This window comes from Ambystoma mexicanum, chromosome 6p, assembly GCF_040938575.1.
Source record: "Ambystoma mexicanum isolate Mex_15411 chromosome 6p, UKY_AmexF1_1, whole genome shotgun sequence".
Classification (NCBI taxonomy): Eukaryota; Metazoa; Chordata; class Amphibia; order Caudata; family Ambystomatidae; genus Ambystoma; species Ambystoma mexicanum.
In genome coordinates this window covers 27,451,358-27,477,958 of record NC_090935.1, presented here as the reverse complement: position 1 = coordinate 27,477,958, position 26,601 = coordinate 27,451,358, and the positions used below count along the sequence as shown (strand labels likewise).

Here is a 26,601-nt window from a genome sequence, read left to right as displayed (position 1 = left end):
ACTGATTGGTTGTGCATTGTAGTATATTAGATTGTGATATTGAGCTGCTCTTGCTAGTGGAATGTTTTTCACATGACTGTGTAAAATAAATGTATATTCTTTTACCAGGAAACCTTGAGCAAGTGTTTTTTTGAATCACTGTGATTGCTAGTCCTTTGTGTAACCTCTTGTACTGCTCCCTTTACTCTTGAGATAAGTCTGGCTGCTCAGCCACTGCTACCACATTACTGTGTAGTACGGGCTTGAACCAAAGGTAAAATTGTACTTGCACTGTAGTCTTAATTGTGTGTAGTGTTCCCAAAGGGTACTGCATGTGATTTTGCCTAACACTGGTGTACAGTGGTGATGATAAAGTATAGTTATTACATTGAGAGTGCTGCTCTTACCTTTGTTCAAATAACCTTACCAAGGCTAAGCACCACTAGAGAAGCAATTGTTTTATCATGTCTGATATGGATAGCTACAGACAGGAGACCCTAGTCACTTTAACAGTTGATCAATTGAGAGAAATGTGTAAAGCTAGGAATCTCACTGTAAAAGGCAAAAAGGTTGAATTGATAGAAAACTTGTTGGAATACCAAAATCTGAGGAGTGGGTCTGAAACACCTAGCCCCTGCAGCAAATGTTGAAAATGATGATGAGGATGATAATGTTTCAGAGTCAAACTCAAATGTTATTGTTGAGTTAGATGAGGCAGAAGAGTCTCAAAATATAGGCCCTGTTTTACCTCTACCTGCTCATAGGCCTCAACCTTTGATCACAGGGACCCCATCAGGTCCAACACTAAGTCCCGAATGTGTACCTTTTGAAAGAATGAGACTTGAATTGGAATTCAAAAGAATCCAAGCCCAAACTGAAAGTAAGCATCAAGAACTTAAGCTCAGCGAAATGGAGTTGAATCATGCACTTGAAATGAAAAGGTTTTCTCTTGAGAATGGTTCTCTACCAGAGTCTTCTAGGTCTTCCAGTCCTAAGAGGCCTTGCATGCCCAAAGATGCAGTAAGTATGTATGAGGTTAAGCTTGATATTTTGGATTGACTGTCATTTTTTTAATATAACCATGGGATTCAGAACATTACAGGGAATCAGTTGATTCCTTGGCTCTTTTCTAGGCTACCCCCAGTTGCATCTGATGTTGTAATGGAGATGGGAGAAGTAGACAGAATGGAGTATGAAAGTGTGAAACTAGCTTTGATAGCTAGGTTTGGGAAGACCCCTTCCCAGTATCTTAAGAGGTTTAGAACCCCCAAAGAGCATGATGGTACCTCTTGGGCTACTTGGGTGTGTGAATGTTTGAACAACTTAGATGGTTGGGTTAAGGGTTACAGAGTTACCACTTAAGAAGATATGAGAAATCTGTTTATGTTAGAATCTATTTATGATGCCTGCTCACCTGAGCTGAGACAGCACTTGGCTGACTCTAAGGAAATTGATCCCAAGAAGTTGGCAAGGGCTGCTGACTTGTGGGTTGCCAACAGGTCTACTCAAAAGGATTCAGAAGACGTATGAGGGAAAGCAGCACAAGAAAGACAACAAAGAGAATTCTAATACCCCCACTCCAAAAGAGGGCCCCAAACATAACAAGGGTAAGCCACAAGGGAAACAGAATCAGGCTAGTGTACCTCCTTGTGCTAAACCAGAAAGAGGTCAGAACAAACCCCCATTCATAAAGACATTTGGGAAATGTTATGCTTGTGGTCAACTGACCATGTGAAAGGGGATCCCAGATGTAAGGGTAAACCTTCAGGGAGCCACACTGTCTCCTTAGCCGTCGCCCCAGAGGATGAAGTACCAATGGCAAGTGGAAACTTTCACTTACTGGCTGAGGAACCCATGAAAGTCTCAGCCAGTGTTTCTTTAGTGTCCTTTGGTCTGTGGGAACAGCAGAACTTAGATGTCTACAATTCCATTCCAGACAATACTAAGAGTATTACAAAGACAGTGTTCTTGTGAATGATCAGGAGACCCCTGCCATCAGAGACACTGGGACCAGCATAACTGTAGTTGATTAATCTTTTTTCAAGGTAGAAGATGTTTCTAAGGCAACCAGATAACTCACTAAGCTTGCTGGAGGCCCTGTCCAAATGCTTCCACAGTTACCAGCTCTCATCCAGTGCAATGACATGACTGTCAAGATACCTGTAAGTGTGCAGAGTGAAGTACCTGGGAGAGTCCTGTTGGGGAACGACTTAAAAACTCTTGGAGTTGTATCAAGCACACCCAGGCCTCCCAGCAAAAGGAAACAGGAGCAGACTAGGAAGGCCAGAGAGAGTACCTTAAGGGGCTGTCAAGGGGATATTATAGATGAAACTATAACCCCCAGTCCACAGGACTTACTGACTGCAATCTCTAAGAGAAAGGTGGAAAAGGGGAAACATAAAACATCCAGGAAGAAAACAGCCAGCACTCCTGTGCTACCAACAAGGACATCCTTGAGAGGACTGTCCAAAGTCACACCTGTGACTCCTCCACCAGCTGAGGCTGAGTGTGTGGAACAACCTAGTGTGGTTGAATCTGCTGCTGAGGACTCAGAGCTGGAAGAGGACCTTGCTCCTGTTGGAGATCTGGATTCCACAGACCATCCTGAGCTGCAGTCTTTACTGGCAGAAGGTGGACCCTGTAGGGAAGACTTCAGCAGAGGTCAAAGAGAGTGTATCACTCTTGAAGGTCTTTACCAACAGGCAGCTTCCCAGCGGGATGGGCAAGAGCAATGGAAGCATAAGTTGTACTGGGAAGATGGTCACTTCTACAGTGAACCGACTGAGTCTATCCCAGGTGACTACAGGAGACGTGTAGTGCCCCTAGAAAGCAGACTCCAGTTCTTACAGTTAGCCCATGAGATACGTTTAGCTGGTCACTTGAGTTTCAAGAAAACCAAAGAAAGGCTCACTCTGTATTTCTACTGGCCTAAGTTGGGGTCTGATGTAGATAAATTCTGTAGAAGCTGTCACACTTGCCAAACCTCTGGCAAGAGTGGAGCCAACAATATGGCACCTTTGGTGCCTCTCCCAGTGGTGATAGTCCCTTTTGAGAGGGTAGGAATCGACATTGTTGGTCCCATAGACCCTCCAACCTCTTCAGGAAACAGGTGTATCCTGGTTGTAGTAGACCATGCTACTAGGTATCCTGAAGCAATACCTATGAGGACTGTTATAGCTCAGGCTGTTGCTAAGACCCTACTTGGTATTTTTACCAGGGTAGGTTTTCCAAAGGAAGTTATCTTTGACAGGGGATCCAATTTTATGTCCCACTACATGCAGGCCATGTGGAAAAACTGTGGAGTAACTTACACGTTCTCAACTGCCTACCATCCACAGACAAATGGATTGGTGAGGAGGTTTAACCGTACAATGAAGAGCATGATAGGTGCTTTAGAGGAACCCTGTAGAAGAAAGTTGGGCCTTCTACTGCCATGCCTTATATTTGCTTATAGAGAAGTGCCTCAGGAGGGAGTTGGATTTAGTCCCTTTGAGCTTCTCTATGGCCATACAGTTAGAGGCCCCTTGGCCCTGATTAAGGAGGGGTTGGAGAATGCTCCCTCCCCCAAGCCAGTGAGAGTCACTGACTATGTGATATGTCTCCAGAGGAGAATGTCACACATGATGGCAGAAGCATTAGATAACTTGAAAGCAGGTCAGGCTCTGGTGAAGCATTAGCATGACCAGAAGGCCAACATGGTTGAGTTTATTCAAGACCAGCAAGTTCTAGTTTTGGTACCTACAAGGCAGAGGACCTTACAGGACAAATGGATAGGGCCCTTCAAGGTTGTGGGCAAATTTGGAGAGATCAATTATCTGTTGGACTTAGGCTATCCTAAGGAGGCTCCCAGAGTCTTTCACACCAACCATCTAAAAGCTTATGTCGCAAGACCAGAAGTAGGACCTTTGCTTCTAGCTTCAGCTCAAGAGGAGAAGGAGAGTGAACCTCTACCTGACCTACTCAGAGGACAGCCTTTAGATGAGAAGATAGAAGGAGTCAATCTCTCTTCTAATTTGACATCTGAACAACAGAAGGAGTGCAAGTTTCTGTTAGATCAGTTTGCCTCTCTGTTTTCACTATCACCAGACTTGACCCCTTTGGGCCAGCATGATATTCTCACTGGTGACTGTTTACCTACCAAAAGCAGAGATTACAGGATGTCAGATCATGTAAGAACCCACATAAAGGAGGAGGTCAACAAGATGCTTGATCTCGGGGTAATAGAGCCCTCTACCAGTCCATGGTATAGTCCAGTTGTACTAGTGCCAAAGGCAGAATCCAAGGAATGGAGATTCTGTATAGACTATAGAGCTCGTAACGCAGTCTCAACGACTGATGCCCACCCTTTACCCAGGACAGATGAACTGGTGGACAAACTTAGTTCAGCCAAGTAACTCACTTCAGGCTACTGGCAAATAGCACTGACAGACCATGCCAAGGAGAAAACTGCATTCTCGACCCCAGCAGGCCTCTACCAGTTTAAGGTGATGTCTTTTGGACTAAAGAATGCACCTGCAACATTCCGAAGGATGGTTAGCCAGTTTCTGAATGGGATGGAGGGTTTCTGCATGGCATACTTGGATGACATTGCAGTGTTTAGCCCTACTTGGAAAGAACATGTTTACCACTTAGGATATGTTTTGCAGGCTCTTGAGCAGACCCATCTGACCATAAAGATGAGTAAGTGTCAAATTAGTCAGAGTAAAGTGGTATATCTTGGACATGAGGTAGGAGGAGGTGAAATCTGGCCATTGCCTGGCAAAGTACATGCTGTACAAAACTGTGCCACCCCTACTACTCAAACCCAGTTGAGAGGCTTCCTAGGCCTCACTGGTTACTGTAGGAACCTCAAAGAGAACTATGGGACCATAGCTTCTCCCTTGAATTTGGTCTCCTCACCCAAATTTCCTCAAAAGGTCAGGTGGAACGAGGAGTGCACTCAAGCATTTGAAGGCCGAAAGAAAGCCCTTTGTCAAGCTCCAGTCCTAAGAGCTCCTGACTATAACCAAACCTTAATTGTGCAAACATAGGCTTCAAATACAGGTATAGGTGCAGTTCTGAGTCATCTGGATGAGAAAGGTAGGGAGGACCCCATTTGCTTCATCAGCAGGAAGCTGAAGGAACCTGAGACAAGGTGGGCAACCATTGAAAGAGAATGTGTTGCTATTGTGTGGTCACTGAAGAGGTTTAGATCATACTTGTATGGATCTACTTTTGTGATTCAGACTGACCATCAACCCTTGAGATGGTTGATGCAAATGAATGGGGAAAACCCGAAATTATTGAGATGGTCAATCAGCCTGCAAGGGTTTGATTTTACCATTGGACACAGGTCTGGGTGTCACCACCAAAATGCTGATGGTCTCTCCAGGATGTTTGACCGACTGGAGTAAGGAGATTCATCCAGGAGTGGATTAAATCCTCGTGTCCATTAGTCTGGGGGGGACGAGTGTTAGGGAGAATTTTAAAGAATGTGCAAATTTCCCTTACCTTTTGAGACCCCCAGCAACTTTGCTGGATTTCTAGGATTTACATTTTTACCTGGAAGCAATGTGAGCCTTTTCCCCCACTCTTTCATGTATTTTGATGTGTGTTTTACTTTTGTGTTCTTTGGATATGGAGTTTTAAAACTAGGCATCATCTTTTCCTTGTGTGTCACACAGCACCTTCAGTGCAGTGGCACTGGGGTGTCTTTCAGACTCCCCAAGGTTTAAATACCTTCTCTTGGACTGACTACTGTCTCTCAGAGCATGTAAAGTTAAATTGACTTTACTAGTCTTTTTAAATTTACAGACCTGGCACACACTATCTTCCTATAGAGTGCTGGAGGGGTTGGCTAGCATCCCCTGAGTCTAAACACTCATGTTACAGTGAAATGTTACTCTTTTTTACTTGAAATGGATGGTGGCAGTGGTTTTTAACAAACTACCATGATTTTTCCCGACCGCGAATCCGGTACCTAAAAATCGGGTCAGCCATGTTTTCCAATATGGCGCACAAGACCTATCCGTAAAAACAGACTCCAGTCGACTTTTTTTGCCATTTCTTTTAGAAAAGGTCCTTCTTGTGTTTAACTGCGCACCAAAACCAGGTTTGGTCCCTTTGTTCGTTGGCCTTTGGCGGGCTTCGGTGCCGAAGCCCTCCTCTGGCGCCTGAGTGTCTGGGGTGGACAGGATGTGAGGGAGGTGCCCGAAACTTCCTGCACTTAGTCTCCCAGGAGACCAGAATGCACTCTGGGATGATTGGCCGGCTGGCTGTCCGGCAAGGACATCCACCCTGCTCTGTGAGTGACAGCCAGGCTGGAATTAATGGGGGAAAACTGTTTAAAAGCAGGCCTCTGGGACTTGGAAAGCAGAGTCGACCACTGGAACGAAAGAACCGAAGACGAGCTGAAGGAATATGACTGCTGCAACTCCTGGTCCACTGGTGAAGCCCTGCTGCAGGTCCGAATTGCCTGAAACTCCATCGACAGAGAAGCCCTTCAAGGTTAACTTCTTCCCTTGAGTTTGGTGGGAACAACCCAACAACCCAACCAACTCGCAAGTCACCTGGACACCGCCCCTATACTGGTCGAATTTTGTTCAGAGTGCTGTTAGAAACCGTATAGCCAGTGGGAATTATACCAGTTTGTGGTATTTAAGGCACTTACACCTTAAACCGACATTTTGCCAAGCTTGAGGCCTCTTCCCTGGGCAGACGTCCTCCTTCTTGTCCCCACGACTGAAGCTCATGAACAGCTAGCTCTGCAGGAACTGCCAGGAACAACTGCCTCAGCTACAGCTCTTCTTCATTTAAAAGGCACTGCGCGAGTGCGGTCTAGAACTTGGTTCGGCCGCAGTGAAAGTTTGTGAAACTTTTCCAACTTTGAAGGCTTGTCCTTCCCTAAACCAACATCTAACTTATAATCTGACCAACTACTTCTAAAAATCGTGGCAAAGACTTAACCGTTTACTACCAGAACTGTGCTATCCTATCCAAGACTCTGAACCGTTAACTTTGGCCCAGCCCTATTTAATTGAATTTCTGGCTGTAGTGAACTGAAACTATTTGCCCTACCTCTGGAAGTATTTGTGCTTTTGACTCTTTTAACCTTGTCTTTTTACCCCTTTTTAAAGTAACGGAAGTGCCATTTTGCTCCTACTTCAGGGGAGCTGAACTTGTTCAGAAACTGATTGTTTGTTTAATGTAGTATATTGGATTGTGATATTGAGCTGCTCTTGCTAGTGGAATGTTTTCCAACTGACTGTGTAAATAAATGTATATTCTTTTACCAAGAAACCTTGAGTAAGTGTTTGTTTGAATCACTGTAATTGCTAGCCCTTTGTGTAACCTCTTGTACTGCTCACTTTACTTTTGAGATAAGTCTTGCTGCTCAGCCACTGCTACTACATTACTGTGTAGTACAGGCGTGTACCAAAGGTGAAATTGTACTTGCACTTGTAGTGTTAATTGTGTGTAGTGTTCCCCAAAGGGTACTGCATGTGATTCTGCCTAACACCAACATATCGGACTTACCAACCAAGCCAGAACGTGCCGTTCCTCACACAGAATTACGAACGAGGGAGGAGCTAACTCACACCCAGCCATTCAAAACAACCAAAGGAACTCAACGCATTGAATTGCAACTTACTTGTTGCCAGTGATGCTTTCTTCTGTTATTGTTCGCTCTGCTCCCTTCCTTGATCCCATTCCTGTTTCTTCCTTGCTTGCTTGACCTCTGTATTCAAGCTATCCTCTTTTCATTATAATTATAATTAATTATTATACCCATGCCCAGAGGTTTCTAAGCGCAGACCCGGATAACAAAACTGTGTTGCTCTGCATCTTCTTACTTCCAAGGTGAGTGCGTTGCCCCTAAACTAACCTCCCATTACTGTTCCTGACCTCCCTCTCCTTCCTTTTCTGATCATTGCTCCTGCCAGCTGCTCTCTGCTACACTTACCATAATTCGTGGGCCCTTTAACACTGTTGACCTGCTTTGGTAGTGCCAATCCACTGTTTGCTCTGGACAACTCACCTACTCCGGACTGCCATAGTACACCAACGATTTTTTACTCAAGTGGGATTTTTTCCTTGGGTTTTTTCCTTACCTTTTTGCAAGGCTGGTCTTTTCTATCAAGACAACCCTGGCATTGGGAGGGGAGAGACCTTACCTGCATCACAGAGAATCTGCTGTCAAAGAGTCGGGTAAACCAAAGATTAAAAATAGCAAGCAGAAATTACCTTTAAGGTCAGGTCTCCCCATTAGCTGTGCATTAGTGGCCAATAGAAATTACCCTTTCAGTGCTGACTCGGCCTCAAGGAAATGGCTTCAGAGCAACTAATGGATCTTTATGTAAGAAACAGACCCAGCTGATAAGCAGATGTTTGTGTCAGGTGACAATGGAGAAATGCAATTTAGGACTAGGTTGGGGCTTTTGTGGAGCTGAGGGGCACATGTGATGTCTTGCCATATGATTAACATTGGGCCACCTTTTGTTTAATTAAAAGAGGAGAGGATCGTGTGTCCCAATGAGCTCATCCTGGACTCATGTTAAAGGGGATAGGAAGCCTGTCAGTATCATGTAAATATGAATCCTGTGTGATTTATACAAATTGAGTTATGATATGAAGACAATTATGATTCTGGCCTTCTCATAATTCCAATGGAATGGAAAGTTGTTGTGGTGATAGGGTATGGAACTAAGGTTTGAATCTTGAAGGGTCAGATTTGTGACTATTCCAGCTAAGGAATAAGTTGATAAAAATTGTAGCTTCTCCCAAGAAGGGCGTGCCGAGATATGATTAGTATTTTCCAACTCGCCATAAAATATGGAACTCAAATATATATATGTGCCTGCAGTTATCTGAAAAGGTAAGATAGCTGCCATGTTGTGAGTTTTCAAGAACAATGAAAAAGTTAAACCCACTTGTCATTTTGGGATGATGAATCCTTCTCTTCCCTCAGCCTCCATCATCCACACCTCCCAACTCCTTGTCCTATCGGAAGGCAGTGGGTGTGTTGGAGGAGGTGGAGGGGGAGAGCTGGCCAATCCGTAGCATGGGAATTATGTTAATAATGGAGTGTCACCAGCCCTATAAGTTTTCAATCCGAGAGGGGTTTTCTTGGACTTTTTGACTTTTTGCCTTTCTTTGGAATTTTGATGTTTCCCTTGATTTTTCCACTCTATTGCTGGAGGTAGTCTACTTCTGGACTCTTGCTAGGAACAACTAGCAGAGAGACAGGGAGAGCTACCAAGGCTTTAAACATTGCATGGGAGACAGAGACTGGGAAATCTAGAAGCTAGCTGGGCCTGCCATTTGAGGAGCCAGAGGAAGTCTCAGTGCGGGGCACTATCCTTGACCAAAGCCTTTGACCAGATGTGTGCTGTCTTCAGAGGAGCCTTGCCGTTTCCCTGGATGCCCCATAACCAAGGCCTCCCATGTAAGTAGATTAATCCAAATGCCAACAAAAGTGGGGGGCGGAATCTGCCAGCCTTAATCTCCATCTCGCATAGTGGGTATGGGGGTGGAACTGGCACATTTTATTAAATATAACTCAAATTAATTCCCCATAGAAAACCCCCTATCCATTTCAATTGAATTGTGTGGGGAACTGCCTGCCTTAATTCTTTCCATTGCATTGTGGGGAGGGGGTGAAACTATGTAGATCCCTAGCACATTGAATTGAAGTAAATCAATTAATTCCCATATAGAAAATCACAGGATGAGTGTTGTTAGATTTCAAAACTAACAAAGTTCATGCCCAGTGTGTTAGAGCCAGTATAGACAATAAAGTACTTAGGTGACTCTACCTTTCTGAAACCCCTGTCTTCTGTACCAAAGGGAGGTGTCCGTAATCCCAAAATAAGTAACCCTAAAATGCTGCTATTCAGGTGAATGCAGATGGTGCATAACACAATTTCCCATTTATTTATTTGCCTACCAAATCAGAATCCCAAGGCCCTGCATTTTCTGCAAATCAAACAAAAAGCCCAAAATGATTTCTTTTCATTGTGTCTACTTCCCTAACACTGCCTTTTTAATGAAAAGCCAAAATCATGTTGCTACTGTATTTCCACTCTGTGTAACTTGCCTTCAAATTAAGGGGTCACATTTAACTGATGCATGGGGTGGGAGTTGCTGGGAGAGAAGAGCATGGTGATAATCCGAGCAATCACTGAGGGTTGTTTCACATTTCCTAATTGTTAATGTGCAAGAAATCCTCTGTGTGTTTTGATGTAAAGTTTTTAAATTCAACTTGTGTGTTGTAGTATCTATAAGTCCATTAGAAATATAAGTCAGTCCATTGGTGCAAGTAATTTGAAACTGTGATATTGTGGCATTTGTGGCTGATGTTTTGGTTGCTCATTATTCTTTGTCATAATGAGGACTGTGGTTTGCCTCCTTCCTTTCTCCCTCTTCCCGTAGGTGATCAGGTAATTATACAATGAATAAAAGTGCCTGGAACCTGCCATCCACCCTTTTAGCCAAATCAAATCAACGTAAACGTGGTGAGTGGTCAAGGCTTGGTCTCAGGAGAAAGTGAGTGAGGGGGCAATGAAACAACCTGAGTTGAGAGTGACCGCCTAATAATTTGTGACATCCTCAACAGAGAGTGGTAAAAAACGGACTTATTATTGTGTTCATTCTTAACTTGATTTGTATCACTTTCCATCATTATCTGAATCCTTGTATGGTTCCTTTATAGTCATCTAATAAACTAAATAAAAACATGTGAAGTGCATATTGTGTGCTGTCCTGCATGTTGTATGGTAAAAGAAGAGTTACCTGGTTTTAGCGGCTTCTGTGCTAAAGTTGTTGGCCAGCGTTGTCCAGCAATGGTCGTAGAGCACATTGACAGCCAGTAGTGTCCTTCCCGCTGCGTTATGGAGAGCCCGCGCTATCATTGGGTCTTCGCTGTTGGTAGCCCAATCTGCTGCTTGAAGGATAGCAGCCTTAGGGGGGATGTACTGGGCTTCTACCAGGAGCTGGTCATTATCACCTCGGACGAAGGAAGTCCACAATCTGCATTGAGCAATGTGGGAAAAACAGACAGTATTTGTGAAGTGTTATCCTGCCCCCTGCAAATGAGCTTACTGTAACAATGCCTGCCTTGTGGACATTAATTAGTCATTATTTAACAGTGTGGACAGACCTAGGGCCCACAAAAAGGACTGTGGTTTGCCTCCTTCCATTCTCCCTCTTCCCGTAGGTGATCAGATAATTATACAAAGAATAAAAGTGCCTGGAACCTGCCATCCACCCTATTAGCCAAATCGAATCAAGGTAAACGTGGTGAGCGGTCAAGGCTTGGTCTCAGGAGAAAGTGAGTGAGGTCAGGGGTCCACAATGAGTCCACACAGTAATTTATTTTAGACAGGTCAGTGCAGAAAAACTATATTTATTATAGGCCAAAAACACCCAGAAAGAAATGAATTAAGCAGTTAGCAATATCTCACAGCACTCAATTCTTACTATACACCGGCCTGGATCCTAGTTACTTGGTGGTAAGGAGGGTATTAGTTGGATGGTGCGAGATAGGTTGGATACTGGGAGACCCTGCAGGGTCCAATGACAGATAGCAGGGTCCAAGGACAGAGGCAATGCATGGGCCAAGGTCCAAGGACAGAGGCAATGCATGGGCCAAGAATAAAGGGAGACCCTGCCGGGTCCAATGACAGACAGCAGGGTCCAAGGACAGGGGCAATGCATGAACCAATAATAGAAGGAGACCCGCAGGGTCCAATGACAGACAGCAGGGTCCAAGGACTGAGGCAATGCAGGGGCCAAAAATACAGAGAGAACCTGCAGGGTCCAATGACAGACAGCAGGGTCCAAGGACAGAGGAAATGCATGGCCCCAGAATCGAGGGAGACCCGCAGGGTCCAATGACAGACAGCAGGGTGCAAGGACAGAGGCAATGCAGGACCCAAGAATAGAGGGAGACCCGCAGGGTCCATTGACAGACAGCAGGTTCCAAGGACAGAGGCAATACATGGGCCAAGGTCCAAGGACAGAGGCAATGCACAGGCCAAGAATACAGGGAGATCCTGCAGGATCGAATGACAGACAGCTGGGTCCAAGGACAGAGGCAATGCATAGCCCAATAATAGAGGGAGACCCGCAGGGTCCAATGCCAGACAGCAGGGTCCAAGGACAGGGCAATGCATGGGCCAAGAATACAGAGAGACCCTGCATGCTCCAATGACAGACAGCAGGGTCCAAGGACAGAGGCAATGCATGGCCCAATAATAGAAGGAGACCCACAGGTTCACAATGACAGACAGCCGGGTCCAAGGACAGAGGAAATGCACGTCCCCAGAATAGAGGGAACCCTGCTGGGTCCAATGACAGACAGCAGGGTCCAAGGACAGTCGCAATGCATTGGCCAAGAATAGAGGGACAGCCGCAGGGTCCAATGACAGATAGCACGGTCCAAGAACAGAGGCAATGCATGGGCCAAGAATACAGGGAGACCCTGCAAGGTCCGATGACAGACAGCAGGGTCCAAGGACAGAGGCAATGCATGGGCCAAGAATACAGGGAAACCCTGCAGGGTCCAATGACAGACAGCAGGATCCAAGGCCAGAGGCAATGCATGGGCCAAGAATATAGGGAGACCCTGCGAGGTCCAATGACAGACAGCAGGGTCCAAGGACAGAGGCAATGTATGGCCCAATAATACAAAGAGACCCGCAGGGTCCAATGACAGACAGCAGGGTCCAAGGACAGAGGTGATGCATGGGCCAAGAATACAGGGAGACCCACAGGGTCCAATGACAAGCTGCAGGGACCAAGGACAGAGGCAATGCATGGGCCAAGAATACAGGGAGACCTTGCAGGGTCACAATGACAGACAGCAGGGTCCTAGGACAGACTCAATGCATGGGCCAAGAATACAGGGAGACCTTGCAGGGTCACAATGACAGACAGCAGGGTCCAAGGACAGAGGCAATGCACAGGTCAAGAATACAAGGAGACCCTGCAGGGTCCAATGACTGACAGCAGGGTCCAAGGACAGAGGCAATGCAAGGACCAAGAATACTGGGAGACCCTGCAGGGCCCAATGACAGACAGCAGGGTCAAAGGATAGTGGCAATGCATTGTCCAAGAATAGAGGGACAGCCGCAGGGTCCAATGACAGATAGCATGGTCTAAGAACAGAGGCAATGCATGGGCCAAGAATACAGGGAGAACATGCAGGGTCCAATGCCAGACAGGTCCAAGGACAGAGGCAATGCATGGATCAAGAATACAGAGAGACCCTGCAGGGTCCAATGATAGACAGCATGGTCAACGGACAGATGCAATGCATGGGCCAAGAATACAGGGAGACCCTGCAGGGCCCAATGACAGACAGCAGGGTCAAAGGATAGTGGCAATGCATTGTCCAAGAATAGAGGGACAGCCGCAGGGTCCAATGACAGATAGCATGGTCCACGGACAGAGGCAATGCATGGGCCAAGAATACAGGGAGACCCTGCAGGGTCCAATGACAGACATCAGGGTCCAAGGACAGAGGCAGTGCATGGGCCAAGAATACAGGGAAATCCTGCAGGGCCCAATGACAGACAGCAGGGTCCAAGGACAGAGGCAATGCATGGGCAAATAATAGAGGTAGACCTGCAGGGTCCAATGACAGACAGCAGGGCCCAAGGACAGTGGCAATGCATGGCCCGTGAATAGAGGGACACCCTCAGGGCCCAATGACAGATATCATAGTCCACGAACAGAGGCAATGCATTGGCCAAGAATACAGGGAGACCGTGCAGGGTCCAATAACAGACAGCAGGGTCCAAGGACAGAGGCAATGCATGGGCCAAGAATACAGGCAGACCTTGCAGGGCCCAATGACAGACAGCAGGGTCCAAGGACAGAGGCAATGCATGGGCCAAGAATAGAGGTAGACCTGCAGGGTCCAATGACAGACAGCAGGGCCCAAGGACAGTGGCAATGCATGGCCCGTGAATAGAGGGACACCCTCAGGGCCCAATGACAGATGTCATGGTCCAAGTACAGAGGCACTGCATGAGCCAAGAATACAGGGAGAGCCTGCAGGGGCCGGATCTCCTGAAATTCCTGAAACTCCTCAAGACCTTCCTCTTCTCCTCTTTCTTCTCTCTCCCTCTACCCTGCTAATTTAGTTCTCTGTCCTTTCCCTCTCTCCCTTCTATTCCTTAGAGCATGCTGACTGTCCACCTGGTGTACATCAAGAGTCTCACTGGTCCACGGTACCCACACCAGTCCTCTCTCGCACTTGCCTCAGGGCCCTACACTTCACCCACACTCAACATACTGAGAATTTAACCCAAGAGAATGCCTCTCTCTGCACTTAGCCCCCCGGCCTCGACCCTGTGCACTTGACCCTCCCCTCCCTGGGACCCTCCCTGCACTTGCTCGAGCCGTATGCACCACGCCCGAAGATTGTCTGTCTGTTTCTCCTCTGTCTTCACCCCTAATTGTACTGCAGAATCGCTGTCAGGCCTATTTGCTATATCCCATACTGTTAAATATATTTTATGCACTTACTCTGTGCAGACTATTATCGTCTCCGATTTTCAAGGGCTCTGAGCGACTGTTTTACCCCGTTTTCCCACCCTCTTGTGCACCTTGAAACACTTGCCTGTGTATAGGCGCTATATAAATAAACAATACCACACTATGACAGACTGCAGTGTCCAAAGACAGAGGCAATGCATGGCCCAAGAATACAGGGAGACCCTATAAGGTCTAAAAGGGAGACTCAGAGCCCAATGACAGTCAGTTCAGCACCCGAGGATTGAAGGAATACAAGGTGCAAGGGTAGAGGGAGACCATGCAGGGTCTATAAGGGAGACTCAGAGCCCAATTACAATCAGTGCAGGGCCCAAGTATAGAAGGAACACAGGGTGCAAGTGTAGTGGGAGACCATGAAGGGTCTATAAGGGAGACTAGGAGCCCAATGATGATTAGTACAAGGCATAATGATAGAAGGAATACAGCGTGCAAGAGTAGAGGGAGACCATGCAGGGTATATATGGGAGACTCAGAGCCCAATGACAGTCAGTGCAGGGCCCAAGGATAGAAGGAATACAGGGTGCAAGGGGAGAGGGAGGCCGTGTAGGGTCCATAAGGGAGACAAAGAGACAAATGACAGTGGAGGGCCCCAGGATAGAAAGGATACAGAGTGCAGGGGTTGAGACTATGCAGGATTTATAAGGGAGACTCTGGAGCTCAATGACAGTCAGTGCAGGGCCCAAGGATAGAAGGAATAAATGGTGCAAGGGTAGAAGGAGACCATGCAAGATCTATAAGGTAGACTCAGATCCCAATGACGATCAGTGATTGGCCTGAGGATAGAAGGAATACAGGGTGCAAGGGTAGAAGGAGACCATGCAGGGTCTATACGGGAGACTTAGAGCCCAATGATGGTCAGTGCAGGGCCCAAAAATAGAAGGGATACAGGGTAAAAGGGTAGAGAGAGGACATGCCGGATGTATAAAGGAGACTCGCAGCCCAATGATGGTCAGTGCAGGGCCCAAGTATAGGAAGAATACAAGATGCAATGGTAGAGGGAGACCATGCCGGGTCTGTAATGGAGACTCAGAGCCAAATGACAGTCAGTGGAGGACTCAAGGATTGAAGGAATACAAAGTCCAGGGGTAGAGGGAGACCATGAAGGGTCTATAAGGGAGACTCTGGAGCTCAAGGACAGTCAGTGCAGGGCCCAAGATAGAAGGACAACAGGGTGCATGGGTAGAGGGAGACTATGCAGGGGCTATAAGGGAGACTCGGAGTCCAATGACGGTTAGTGCAGGGCCCAAGGATAATAGGAACACATCGTTCAAGTGTATAGGGAGACCACACAGGGTCTAAAAGGGAGACTCAGAGCCCAATGACAGTGAGTGCATGGCCCAAGGATATAAGGAATACAGGGTGCAAGGGTAGAGGAAGACCATGCAGGGCCTATATGGGAGACTCAGAGCCTGGCCGAATGATATAGGGAACACAGGCTGCAAGGGTAGAGGGAGACCATGCAGGTTCTATAAGGGAGACTCAGAGCCCAGTGCCTGTCAGTGCAGGGCCTAAGATAGAAGGAATACAGGGTTTAATGGTAGAGGGAGACCATGCAGGGTCCATAAGGGAGACTAGGATCTCAATGACAGTCAGTGCAGGGCCCAAGGATAGAATGAATACAGGGTGCATGGGTAGAGGGAGACCATGCAGGGTCTATAAGGGAGAATCAGAGCCTAATGATGATCAGTGCAGGGCACAAGGATAGAAGGAATACAGGGTGCAGGGGTAGAGGGAGACCATGCAGGGTCTATACAGGAGACTCACGAGCTCAATGACAGTCAGTGCAAGGCCCATGGATAGAAGGAACACGGGGTGCAAGGGTAGAGGGAGACCATTCGGGGTCTATAAGGGGGACTTGAAGACCAATGATGGTCAGTAAGGGTCCAAGAATAGAAAACATACAGGGTGCAAGAGTAGAAGGACAGCATGCAGGGTCTATAAGGGAGACTAGGAGCCCAATGACAGTCAGTGTAGGGCCCAAAGATAGAATTAATACATGGTTCATGGGTAGAGCGAGACCATGCAGGGTCTATATTGGAGACTAGGAGCCCAATTCCGTTGCCAAGGATAGAAAGAATACAAGGTGTATGGGTAGAGGGAGATCATGCCAGGTCTTTACTGGAGACTCAGAGTCCAATGACAGTGAGTGCAGGTCCCAAGGATAGAAGGAATACAGGGAGCAAGGGTAGAGGGAGACAATGCAGGGCCTATAATGGTGACTCAAAGCCATGCCAAATGATATAGGGAACACAAGGTGCAGTAGTAGAGGGTGACCATGCAGGGTCTATAAAGGAGACTCAGTGCCCAAAGACTGTCAGTGCAGGGCCCAAGGATAGAATGAATACAGGGTGCAAGGGTAGAGAGAGAATGTAGGGTCTATAAGGGAGACTCAGAGCCAGATGACAGTCAGTGCAGTGCCCAAGGATAGTAGGAATACAGGGTACATGGGAAGAGGGAGACCACGCAGGATCTATAAGGGAGACTCAGAGCCCAATGACAGTGATTGCAGGGCCCCAGGATAGACGGGATACAGGGTGCAGGGGTAGAGGGACACCATGCAGGGTCTATACAGGGGACTCTGGAGCTCAATGACAGTCAGTGCAGAAGGATAGAATACAGGGTAGCAGGGATACAGGGTGCAGGGGTATAGGGAGACCATGCAGGGTCTATAAGAGAGACTCAGAGAATAATGACAGTCAGTGGAGGGCCCCATGATAGACGGGATACAGGGTGCAGGGGTAGAGGGAGACCATGCAGGGTCTATACAGGAGAGTCTGGAGCTCAATGACAGTCAGTGCAGGGCCCATGGATAGAAGGAACACAGGGTGCAAGGGTAGAGGGAGACCATGCAGGGTCTATAAAGGAGACTCAGAGCTGTGCCCAATGATATAGGGAACACAGGGTGCAAGGGTAGAGGGAGACCATGCATGGTCTGTAAGGGAGACTAGAAGCCCAATGACAGTGAGTGCAGGGCCCAAAGACAGAATGAATACAGGGTATAAGGGTAGAGGGAGACCTTGCATGGTACGTAAGCAAGACTAGGAGCCCAATGACAATCAGTGCAGGCCCTAGGATAGATGTAATACAGGGTGCAAGGGTAGAGGGAGACCATGCAGGGTCTATATGGGAGACTCAGATCCCAATGACAGTGAGTGCAGGGCCCAAAGATAGAAGGAATACAGGGTGCAAGGGTAGAGGGAGACCATGCAGGGCCTATAAGGGAGACTCAGAGATGGGCCCAATGATATAGGGAACAAAGGGTGCAAGGGTAAAGGGAGACCATGTAGGTTCTATAAGGGAGACTCAAAGCCAATGCCAGTCAGTGCAAGGGCCAAGGATAGTAGGAATACAGGGTACATGGGAAGAGGGAGACCATGCAGGATCTATAAGGGAGACTCAGAGCCCAATGACAGTGATTGCAGGGCCCCAGGATAGACGGATACAGGGTGCATGGGTAGAGTGAGATCATGCAGGGTCTTTAAGGGAGCCTCAGAGTCCAAAGACAGCGAGTGCAGGACCCAAGGATAGAAGGAATACAGGGTGGAAGGGTAGACGGAGACCATGCAGGGTCTATAAAGGAGACTCAGAGCTGTGCCCAATGATATAGGGAACACAGGATGCAAGGGTAGAGGGAGAGAATGCAGGGTCTATAAGGGAGACTCGGAGCCAGATGACAGTCAGTGCAGGGCCCAAGGATAGTAGGAATACAGGGTACATGGGAAGAGGGAGACCATGCAGGATCTATAAGGGAAACTCAGAGCCCAATGACAGTGATTGCAGGGCCCCAGGATAGACGGGATACAGGGTGCAGGGATAAAGGGACACCATGCAGGGTCTATACAGGGGACTCTGGAGCTCAATGACAGTCAGTGCAGAAGGATAGAATACAGGGCAGCAGGAATACAGGGTGCGGCGGTAGAGGGAGACCATGCAGGGTCTATAAGGGAGACTCAGAGACTAATGACAGTCAGTGGAGGGCCCCAGGATAGACAGGATACAGGGTTCAGGGGTAGAGGGAGACCATGCCGGGTCTATACAGCTGGAGCTCAATGACAGTCAGTGCAGGGCCCATGGATAGAAGGAACACAGGGTGCAAGGGTAGAGGGAGACCATGCAGGGTCTATAAGGGGCCCTTGAAGACCAATGATGGTCAGTACAGGGTCCAAGAATAGAAAACATACAGGGTGCAAGAGTTGAAGGACAGCATGCAGGGTCTATAAGGGAGACTAGGAGCCCAATGACAGTCAGTGTAGGGCCCAAAGATAGAATGAATACAGGGTTCATGGGTAGAGCGAGACCATGCAGGGTCTTTAATGGAGACTCAGAGTCCAATGACAGTGAGTTCAGGTCCCAAGGATAGTAGGAATTCAGGGTGCAAGGGTAGAGGGAGACAATGCAGGGCCTATAATCGAGACTCAAAGCCATGCCAAATGATAGAGGGAACACAAGGTGCAGGAGTAGAGGGTGACCATGCAGAATCTATAAAGGAGACTCAGTGCCCAAAGACTGTCAGTGCAGGGTCCAAGGATAGAATGAATACAGGGTGCAAGGGTAGAGAGAGACCATGTAAAGTTCTATAAGGGAGACTAGGAACCAAATGACAATTAGTGCAGGGCTCAAGGATAGAAGTAATACAGGGTGCAAGGGTAGAGGGAGACCATGCAGGGTCTATAAGGGAGACTCAGAGCCAGATGACAGTCAGTGCAGGGCCCAAGGATAGTAGGAATACATTGGTAGATGGATACATTGGTAGAGGGAGACCATGCAGGGTCTATAAGGGAGACTAGGAGCCCAATGACAGTCAGTGCAGGGCCCAAAGAGAGAATGAATACAGGCTTCACGGGTAGAGGGAGACCATGCAGGGTCTATAAGTGAGACTCGGAGCCCAATGACAGTCAGTGCGGGGCCCAAAGATAGAAAGAATACAGGGTGCAATAGTAGAGGGAGACCATGCAGGGTCTGTAAGGGAGACTCGGAGCCCAATGCGGGGGCCAAGGATAGAAGGAATACAGGGTGCATGGGTACAGGGAGATCATGCCGGGTCTTTAATGGAGACTCAGAGCCCAATGACAGTGAGTGCATGTCCCAAGTATAGAAGAAATACAGGGTGCAAGGGTGGAGGGAGACAATGCAGGGCCTATAATGGAGACTATGAGCCAGGCCCAATGATAAAGGGAACACAGGCTGCAAGGGTAGATGGAAACCATGCAGGTTCTATAAGGGAGACTCAGAGCCCAGTGCCAGTGAGTGCAGGGCCTAAGATAGAAGGAATACAGGGTGTAAGGGTAGAGGGAGACCATGCAGGGTTTATAAGGGAGACTAGGATACCAATAACAGTCAGTGCCGGGCCCAAGGATAGAATGAATACAGGGTGCATGGGTAGAGGGAGACCATGCAGGGTCTATAAGGGAGAATCGGAGCCCAATGATAATCAGTACAGGGCACAGGGATAGAAGGAATACAGAGTGCAAGGGTAGAGGGAGACCATGCAGGGCCTATAAGGGAGACTCAGAGATGGGCCCAATGATATAGGGAACACAGGGTGCAAGGGTAAAGGGAGACCATGCAGGGTCTATAAGGGAGACTAGGAGCCCAATGACAGTCAGTGTAGGGCCCAAAGATAGAATGAATACATGGTTCATGGGTAGAGCGAGACCATGCACGGTCTATATTGGAAACTAGGAGCCCAATTCCGTTGCCAAGGATAGAAAGAATACAGGGTGTATGGGTAGAGGGAGATCATGCCGGGTCTTTAATGGAGACTCAGAGCCCAATGACAGTGAGTGCAGGTCCCAAGTATAGAAGAAATACAGGGTGCAAGGGTGGAGGGAGACAATGCAGGGTCTATAAGGGAGACTCAGAGCCAGATGACAGTCAGTGGAGGGCCCCAGGATAGATGGGATACAGGGTGCAGGGGTAGAGGGAGACCATGCCGGGTCTATACAGGAGACTCTGGAGCTCAATGACAGTCAGTGCAGGGCCCATGGATAGAAGGAACACAGGGTGCAAGGGTAGAGGGAGACCATGCGGGGTCTTTAAGGGGGACTTGAAGACCAATGATTGTCAGTACAGGGTCCAAGAATAGAAAAAATACAGGGTGCAAGAGTTGAAGGACAACATGCAGGGTCTATAAGGGAGACTAGGAGCCCAGTGACAGTCAGTGCTGGCCCCAAGAATAAAGGAACTCTGGGTGCATGGGGAGAGGGAGACCATGCAGGGTCTATAAGCAAGACTAGGAGCCCAGTGACAGTCAGTGCAGGCCCCAAGAATAAAGGATCACTGGGTGCATGGGGAGTGGGAGACCATGCAGGATCTATAAGGGAGACTCAGAGCCCAATGACAGTGATTGCAGGGCCCCAGGATAGGCGGAATACAGGGTGCATGGGTAGAGTGAGATCATGCAGGGTCTTTAAGGGAGACTCAGAGTCCAAAGACAGCGAGTGCAGGACCCAAGGATAGAAGGAATACAGGGTGGAAGGGTAGACGGAGACCATGCAGGGTCTATAAGGGAGACTCAGAGCTGTGCCCAATGATATAGGGAACACAGGTTGGAAGGGTAGAGGGAGAGAATGCAGGGTCTATAAGGGAGACTCAGAGCCAGATGACAGTCAGTGCAGTGCCCAAGGATAGTAGGAATACAGGGTACATGGGAAGAGGGAGACCATGCAGGATCTTTAAGGGAGACTCAGAGCCCAATGACAGTGATTGCAGGGCCCCAGGATAGACGGGATACAGGGTGCAGGGGTAAAGGGACACCATGCAGGGTCTATACAGGGGACTCTGGAGCTCAATGACAGTCAGTGCAGAAGGATAGAATACAGGGTAGCAGGAATACAGGGTGAGCGGTAGAGGGAGACCATGCAGGGTCTATAAGGGAGACTCAGAGACTAATGACAGTCAGTGGAGGGCCCCAGGATAGACGGGATACAGGGTGCAGGGGTAGAGGGAGACCATGCCGGGTCTATACAGGAGACTCTGGAGCTCAATGACAGTCAGTGCAGGGCCCATGGATAGAAGGAACACAGGGTGCAAGGGTAGAGGGAGACCATGCGGGGTCTATAAGGGGGACTTGAAGACCAATGATGGTCAGTACAGGGTCCAAGAATAGAAAACATACAGGGTGCAAGAGTTGAAGGACAGCATGCAGGGTCTATAAGGGAGACTAGGAGCCCAGTGACAGTCAGTGCAGGCCCCAAGAATAAAGGAACACTGGGTGCATGGGGAGAGGGAGACCATGCAGGGTCTATAAGGGAGACTAGGAGCCCAATGATGATTAGTGCAGGGCATAAGGATAGAAGGAATACAGCGTGCAAGAGCAGAGGGAGACCATGCAGGGCCTATAAGGGAGACTCTGAGATGGGCCCAATGATACAGGGAACACAGGGTGCAAGGGTAAAGGGAGACTATGCAAGTTCTATAAGGGAGACTCAGAGCCCAATGCCAGTCAGTGCAGGGGCCAAGGATAGAAGAAATACAGCGTGCCTGGGTAGAGGGAGCTCATGCAGGGTCTTTAAGGGAGACTCCGGGCCCAAAGACAGTGAGTGCAGGGCCCAAGGATAGAAGGAATAAAGGGTGCAAGGTAGAGGGAGGCCATGCAGAGTCTATAAGAGAGAGTCAGAGCTGTGCCCAATGATATAGGGAACACAGGGTGCAAGGGTAGAGGGAGTCTAGAAGCCCAATGACAGTGAGTGCAGGGCCCAAGGACAGAATGAATACAGGGTGCAAGGGTAGAGGGAGACCATGCATGGTACATAAGCGAGACTAGGAGCCCAATAACAATCAGTGCAGGGCCCGAGGATAGATGTAATACAGGGTGCAAGGGTAGGGGGAGACCATGCAGGGTCTATAAAGGAGACTCAGAGCCGAATGACAGTGAGTACAGGGCCCAAGGATAGAAGGAATCCAGGTTGCAAGGGTAGAAGGAGACTATGCAGGGCCTATAAGGGAGACTCGGGGATGGGCCCAAAGATATAGGGAACACAGGGTGCAAGGGTAAAGGGAGACCATGCAGGTTCTATAAGGTAGACTCAAAGCCCAATGCCAGTCAGTGCAGGGCCCAAGGATAGAATGAATATAGGGTGCAAGGGTAGAGAGAGACCATGCAGGGTCTATAAGGGAGACTCAGATCCCAATGACTGTGAGTGCAGGGCCCAAGGATAGAAGGAATACAGGGTGCTAGGGTAGATGGACACCATGCAGTGTCTATAAGGGAGACTAGGAGCCCAATGACAGCTCAATGTCAGTAAAATGGAAGTTTTGGTTGTTGGGACTACTATTCCCACATGCTTTTTTGGACTGCTGACTTCTGGCCTCTCTCACTTGGGCCCTGTCCTACACCTTTGCTGTCTGTAAAGAACTTAGGGGTAAACATTTTGGCTTCTTTGACCATGGAGGAACAGGTGGCGGCAGTCTCTAAGACTGGCCATTTCAAACTCCGGGTCTTGCGTAAGGTCCTTCCTTTTATCTCCACAGCCTGTCACGCCCCGGTGGTGGCTGCACTAGTTTTAAGTGGTCTTCACTACTGTAACTCGCTCTACTTGGGGCAACCCCACTACCTCATCAAGCGGCTACAACTCTTACAAAATGCTGCAGCAAGATTTATCCACCGCCCCCCTTTTGGCGTCCACATGTCCCCCCTTCTGAGGCAACTGCACTGGCTCCCCGTTGAGGTCCGTGTCATGTTTAAATCCATGTGTATAGATCACCGGCTCTACTATGGCATCGGTGCTGAGTATCTGCAAGTCAAATTTGTGCACTACTCGCCCACTCGGCTCCTCTGCTCTCGATCAGCCCTTCTTATAGTTATTCCTCGGTTTAGGCTGGCCCGGTCTGGTGGGTGTGCCTTCTCCATTGTGGCTGCCATTGCCTGGAATAAACTTCCACTTTGGCTGCAGAGTATTGCTGACCATCTAAGATTTCGGCCTAAACTTAAAACGCTAGTATTCTAAATTGTCTGTCCTGTTTCTACCTGTCCTCAGCCCCTAGCGCCATGATGCCTTTGGCGAACGTGAGCTTCATAAAATGCAGGGTCAATAAGGGAGACTCAGAGCCCGATGACAGTAATTGCAGGCCCCAAGGATTGAAGAAAAACAGGGTGCATGGGTAGAAGGAGACCATGCAGGGTCTATAAGGGAGACTCAGAGCCCACTGACAGTGGGTGCAGGGCCCACAGATAGAAGGAATGCAAGATGCAAGGGGAGAGAGAGACCATGCAAGGTCTATAAGGGAGACTAGGAGCTCAATGACAATCAGTGCAGGGCCCAAGGATAGAATGAATACAGGGTGCAAGGATAGAGGGAGACCATGCAGGGTCTATAAGGGAAACTCAGAGCCCACTGACAGTGAGTGCAGGGCCCAAGGATAGAAGGAATGCAAGATGCAAGGGTAGAGGGAGACTATGCAGGGTCTATAAGGGAGACTTGGAGCCCAATGACTGCCTGTGCAGGGCAGTCTATGTCCAACGAGGAAGTCCATGCAGAGTGCAAAGAGGAAGAGCACAGGGTCCAAGAGGCAGGGTATAGATAATCGGGTACAATCCAATGCACAATTTATTCTGAAACGTGGCATCTCAGTAACTCCAGTGCTTGCAGGTCTGTGACTGAGCTTGAGTTACATCAGGAGCCTCACCCATGCATACAGCATTGGAAGGGCAGATCTGAATGCATGTGTCCTCGCTCCACGTCACCCACCTGTAGTATTTATCAGCCATCAGGAACCTCACCCATGCAGACAGCATTGGAAGGGCAGATCTGAATGCATGTGTCCTCGCTCCACGTCACCCACCTGTAGTATTTATCAGCCATCAGGAGCCTCACCCATGCATACAGCATTGGAAAGGCAGATCTGAATGCATGTGTCCTCGCTCCACGTCACCCACCTGTAGTATTTATCAGCCATCAGGAACCTCACCCATGCAGACAGCATTGGAAGGGCAGATCTTAATGCATGTGTCCTTGCTTCACATCACCCACCTGGAGTATTTATCAGCCATCAGGAACCTCACCCATGCAGACAGCATTGGAAGGGCAGATCTTAATGCATGTGTCCTCGCTCCACGTCACCCACCTGGAGTACCCATCAGCCTTCAGGAGCCTCACCCATGCAAACACCATTGGAAGGGCAGATCTGAATGCGTGTCCTCGCTCCACGTCACCCACCTGTAGTATTTATCAGCCATCAGGAACCTCACCCATGCAGACAGCATTGGAAGGGCAGATCTGAATGCATGTGTCCTTGCTTCACGTCACCCACCTGGAGTATTTATCAGCCATCAGGAACCTCACCCATGCAGACAGCATTGGAAGGGCAGATCTGAATGCATGTGTCCTTGCTTCACGTCACCCACCTGGAGTACTCATCAGCCATCAGGAGCCTCACCCATGCAGACAGCATAGGAAGGGCAGATCTGAATGCATGTGTCCTTGCTTCACGTCACCCACCTGGAGTACTCATCAGCCATCAGGAGCCTCACCCATGCAGACAGCATTGGAAGGGCAGATCTGAATGCATGTGTCCTTGCTTCACGTCACCCACCTGGAGTACTCATCAGCCATCAGGAGCCTCACCCATGCAGACAGCATTGGAAGGGCAGATCTGAATGCATGTGTCCTTGCTTCACGTCACCCACCTGGAGTACTCATCAGCCATCAGGAGCCTCACCCATGCAGACAGCATTGGAAGGGCAGATCTGAATGCATGTGTCCTTGCTTCACGTCACCCACCTGGAGTACTCATCAGCCATCACCTCACCCATGCAGACAGCATTGGAAGGGCAGATCTGAATGCATGTGTCCTTGCTTCACGTCACCCACCTGGAGTACTCATCAGCCATCACCTCACCCATGCAGACAGCATTGTAAGGGCAGATCTGAATGCATGTTTCCTTGCTTCACGTCACCCACCTGGAGTACCCATCAGCCATCACCTCATCCATGCAGACACCATAGGAAGGGCAGATCTGAATGCATTTGTCCTCGCTCCACGTCACCCACCTGTAGTATTTATCAGCCATCAGGAACCTCACCCATGCAGACAGCATTAGAAGGGCAGATCTTAATGCATGTGTCCTTGCTTCACGTCACCCACCTGGAGTACCCATCAGCCATCACCTCACGGATGCAGACACCATTGGAAGGGCAGATCTGAATGCATGTGTCCTTGCTTCACGTCACCAACCTGGAGTACTCATCAGCCATCGTCTCACCCATGCAGACACCATTGGAAGGGCAGATCTGAATGCATGTGTCCTTGCTTCACGTCACCCACCTGGAGTACTCATCAGCCTTCAGGAGCCTCACCCATGCAAACACCATTGGAAGGGCAGATCTGAATGCATGTGTCCTTGCTTCACGTCACCCACCTGCAGTACTCATCAGCCATCAGGAGCCTCACCCATGCAGACACCATTGGAAGGGCAGATCTGAATGCATGTGTCCTTGCTTCACGTCACCCACCTGGAGTACTCATCAGCCTTCAGGAGCCTCACCCATGCAAACACCATTGGAAGGGCAGATCTGAATGCATGTGTCCTTGCTTCACGTCACCCACCTGGAGTACTCATCAGCCATCAGGAGCCTCACCCATGCATACAGCATTGGAAAGGCAGATCTGAATGCATTATTATTATTTACATTTATATATGTATATATTTATATATATATTTATGCATGTGTCCTCGCTCCACGTCACCCACCTGGAGTACCCATCAGCCATCACCTCACGGATGCAGACACCATTGGAAGGGCAGATCTGAATGCATGTGTCCTCGCTCCACGTCACCCACCTGGAGTACCCATCAGCCATCACCTCACTCATGCAGACACCATTGGAAGGATAGATCTGAATGCATGTGTCCTTGCTTCACGTCACCCACCTGGAGTGCTCATCAGCCATCAGAAGCCTCACCCATGCAGACACCATTGAAAGGGCAGATTTGAATGCATTTGTCTTGCTTCATGTCACCCACCTGAAGTACTCATCAGCCATCACCTCACCCATGCAGACACCATTGGAAGGGCACATCTGAATGCATGTATCCTTGCTTCACATCACCCACCTGGAGTACTCATCAGCTAACAGGAGCCT

At 48.6% G+C, this 26,601-nt stretch overlaps 1 protein-coding gene across 1 annotated transcript in view; it reads right to left on the bottom strand.

Moving 5' to 3' along the window:
- LOC138510644 (uncharacterized) overlaps positions 1-26,601 on the bottom strand; it is a 130,184-nt gene that overhangs the window by 22,483 nt on the left and 81,100 nt on the right. The window contains exon 6 of the mRNA XM_069626432.1: positions 10,750-10,986. Coding sequence (XP_069482533.1) covers positions 10,750-10,986 — 237 coding nt within the window. The remainder of the gene's footprint in view (positions 1-10,749; positions 10,987-26,601) is intronic.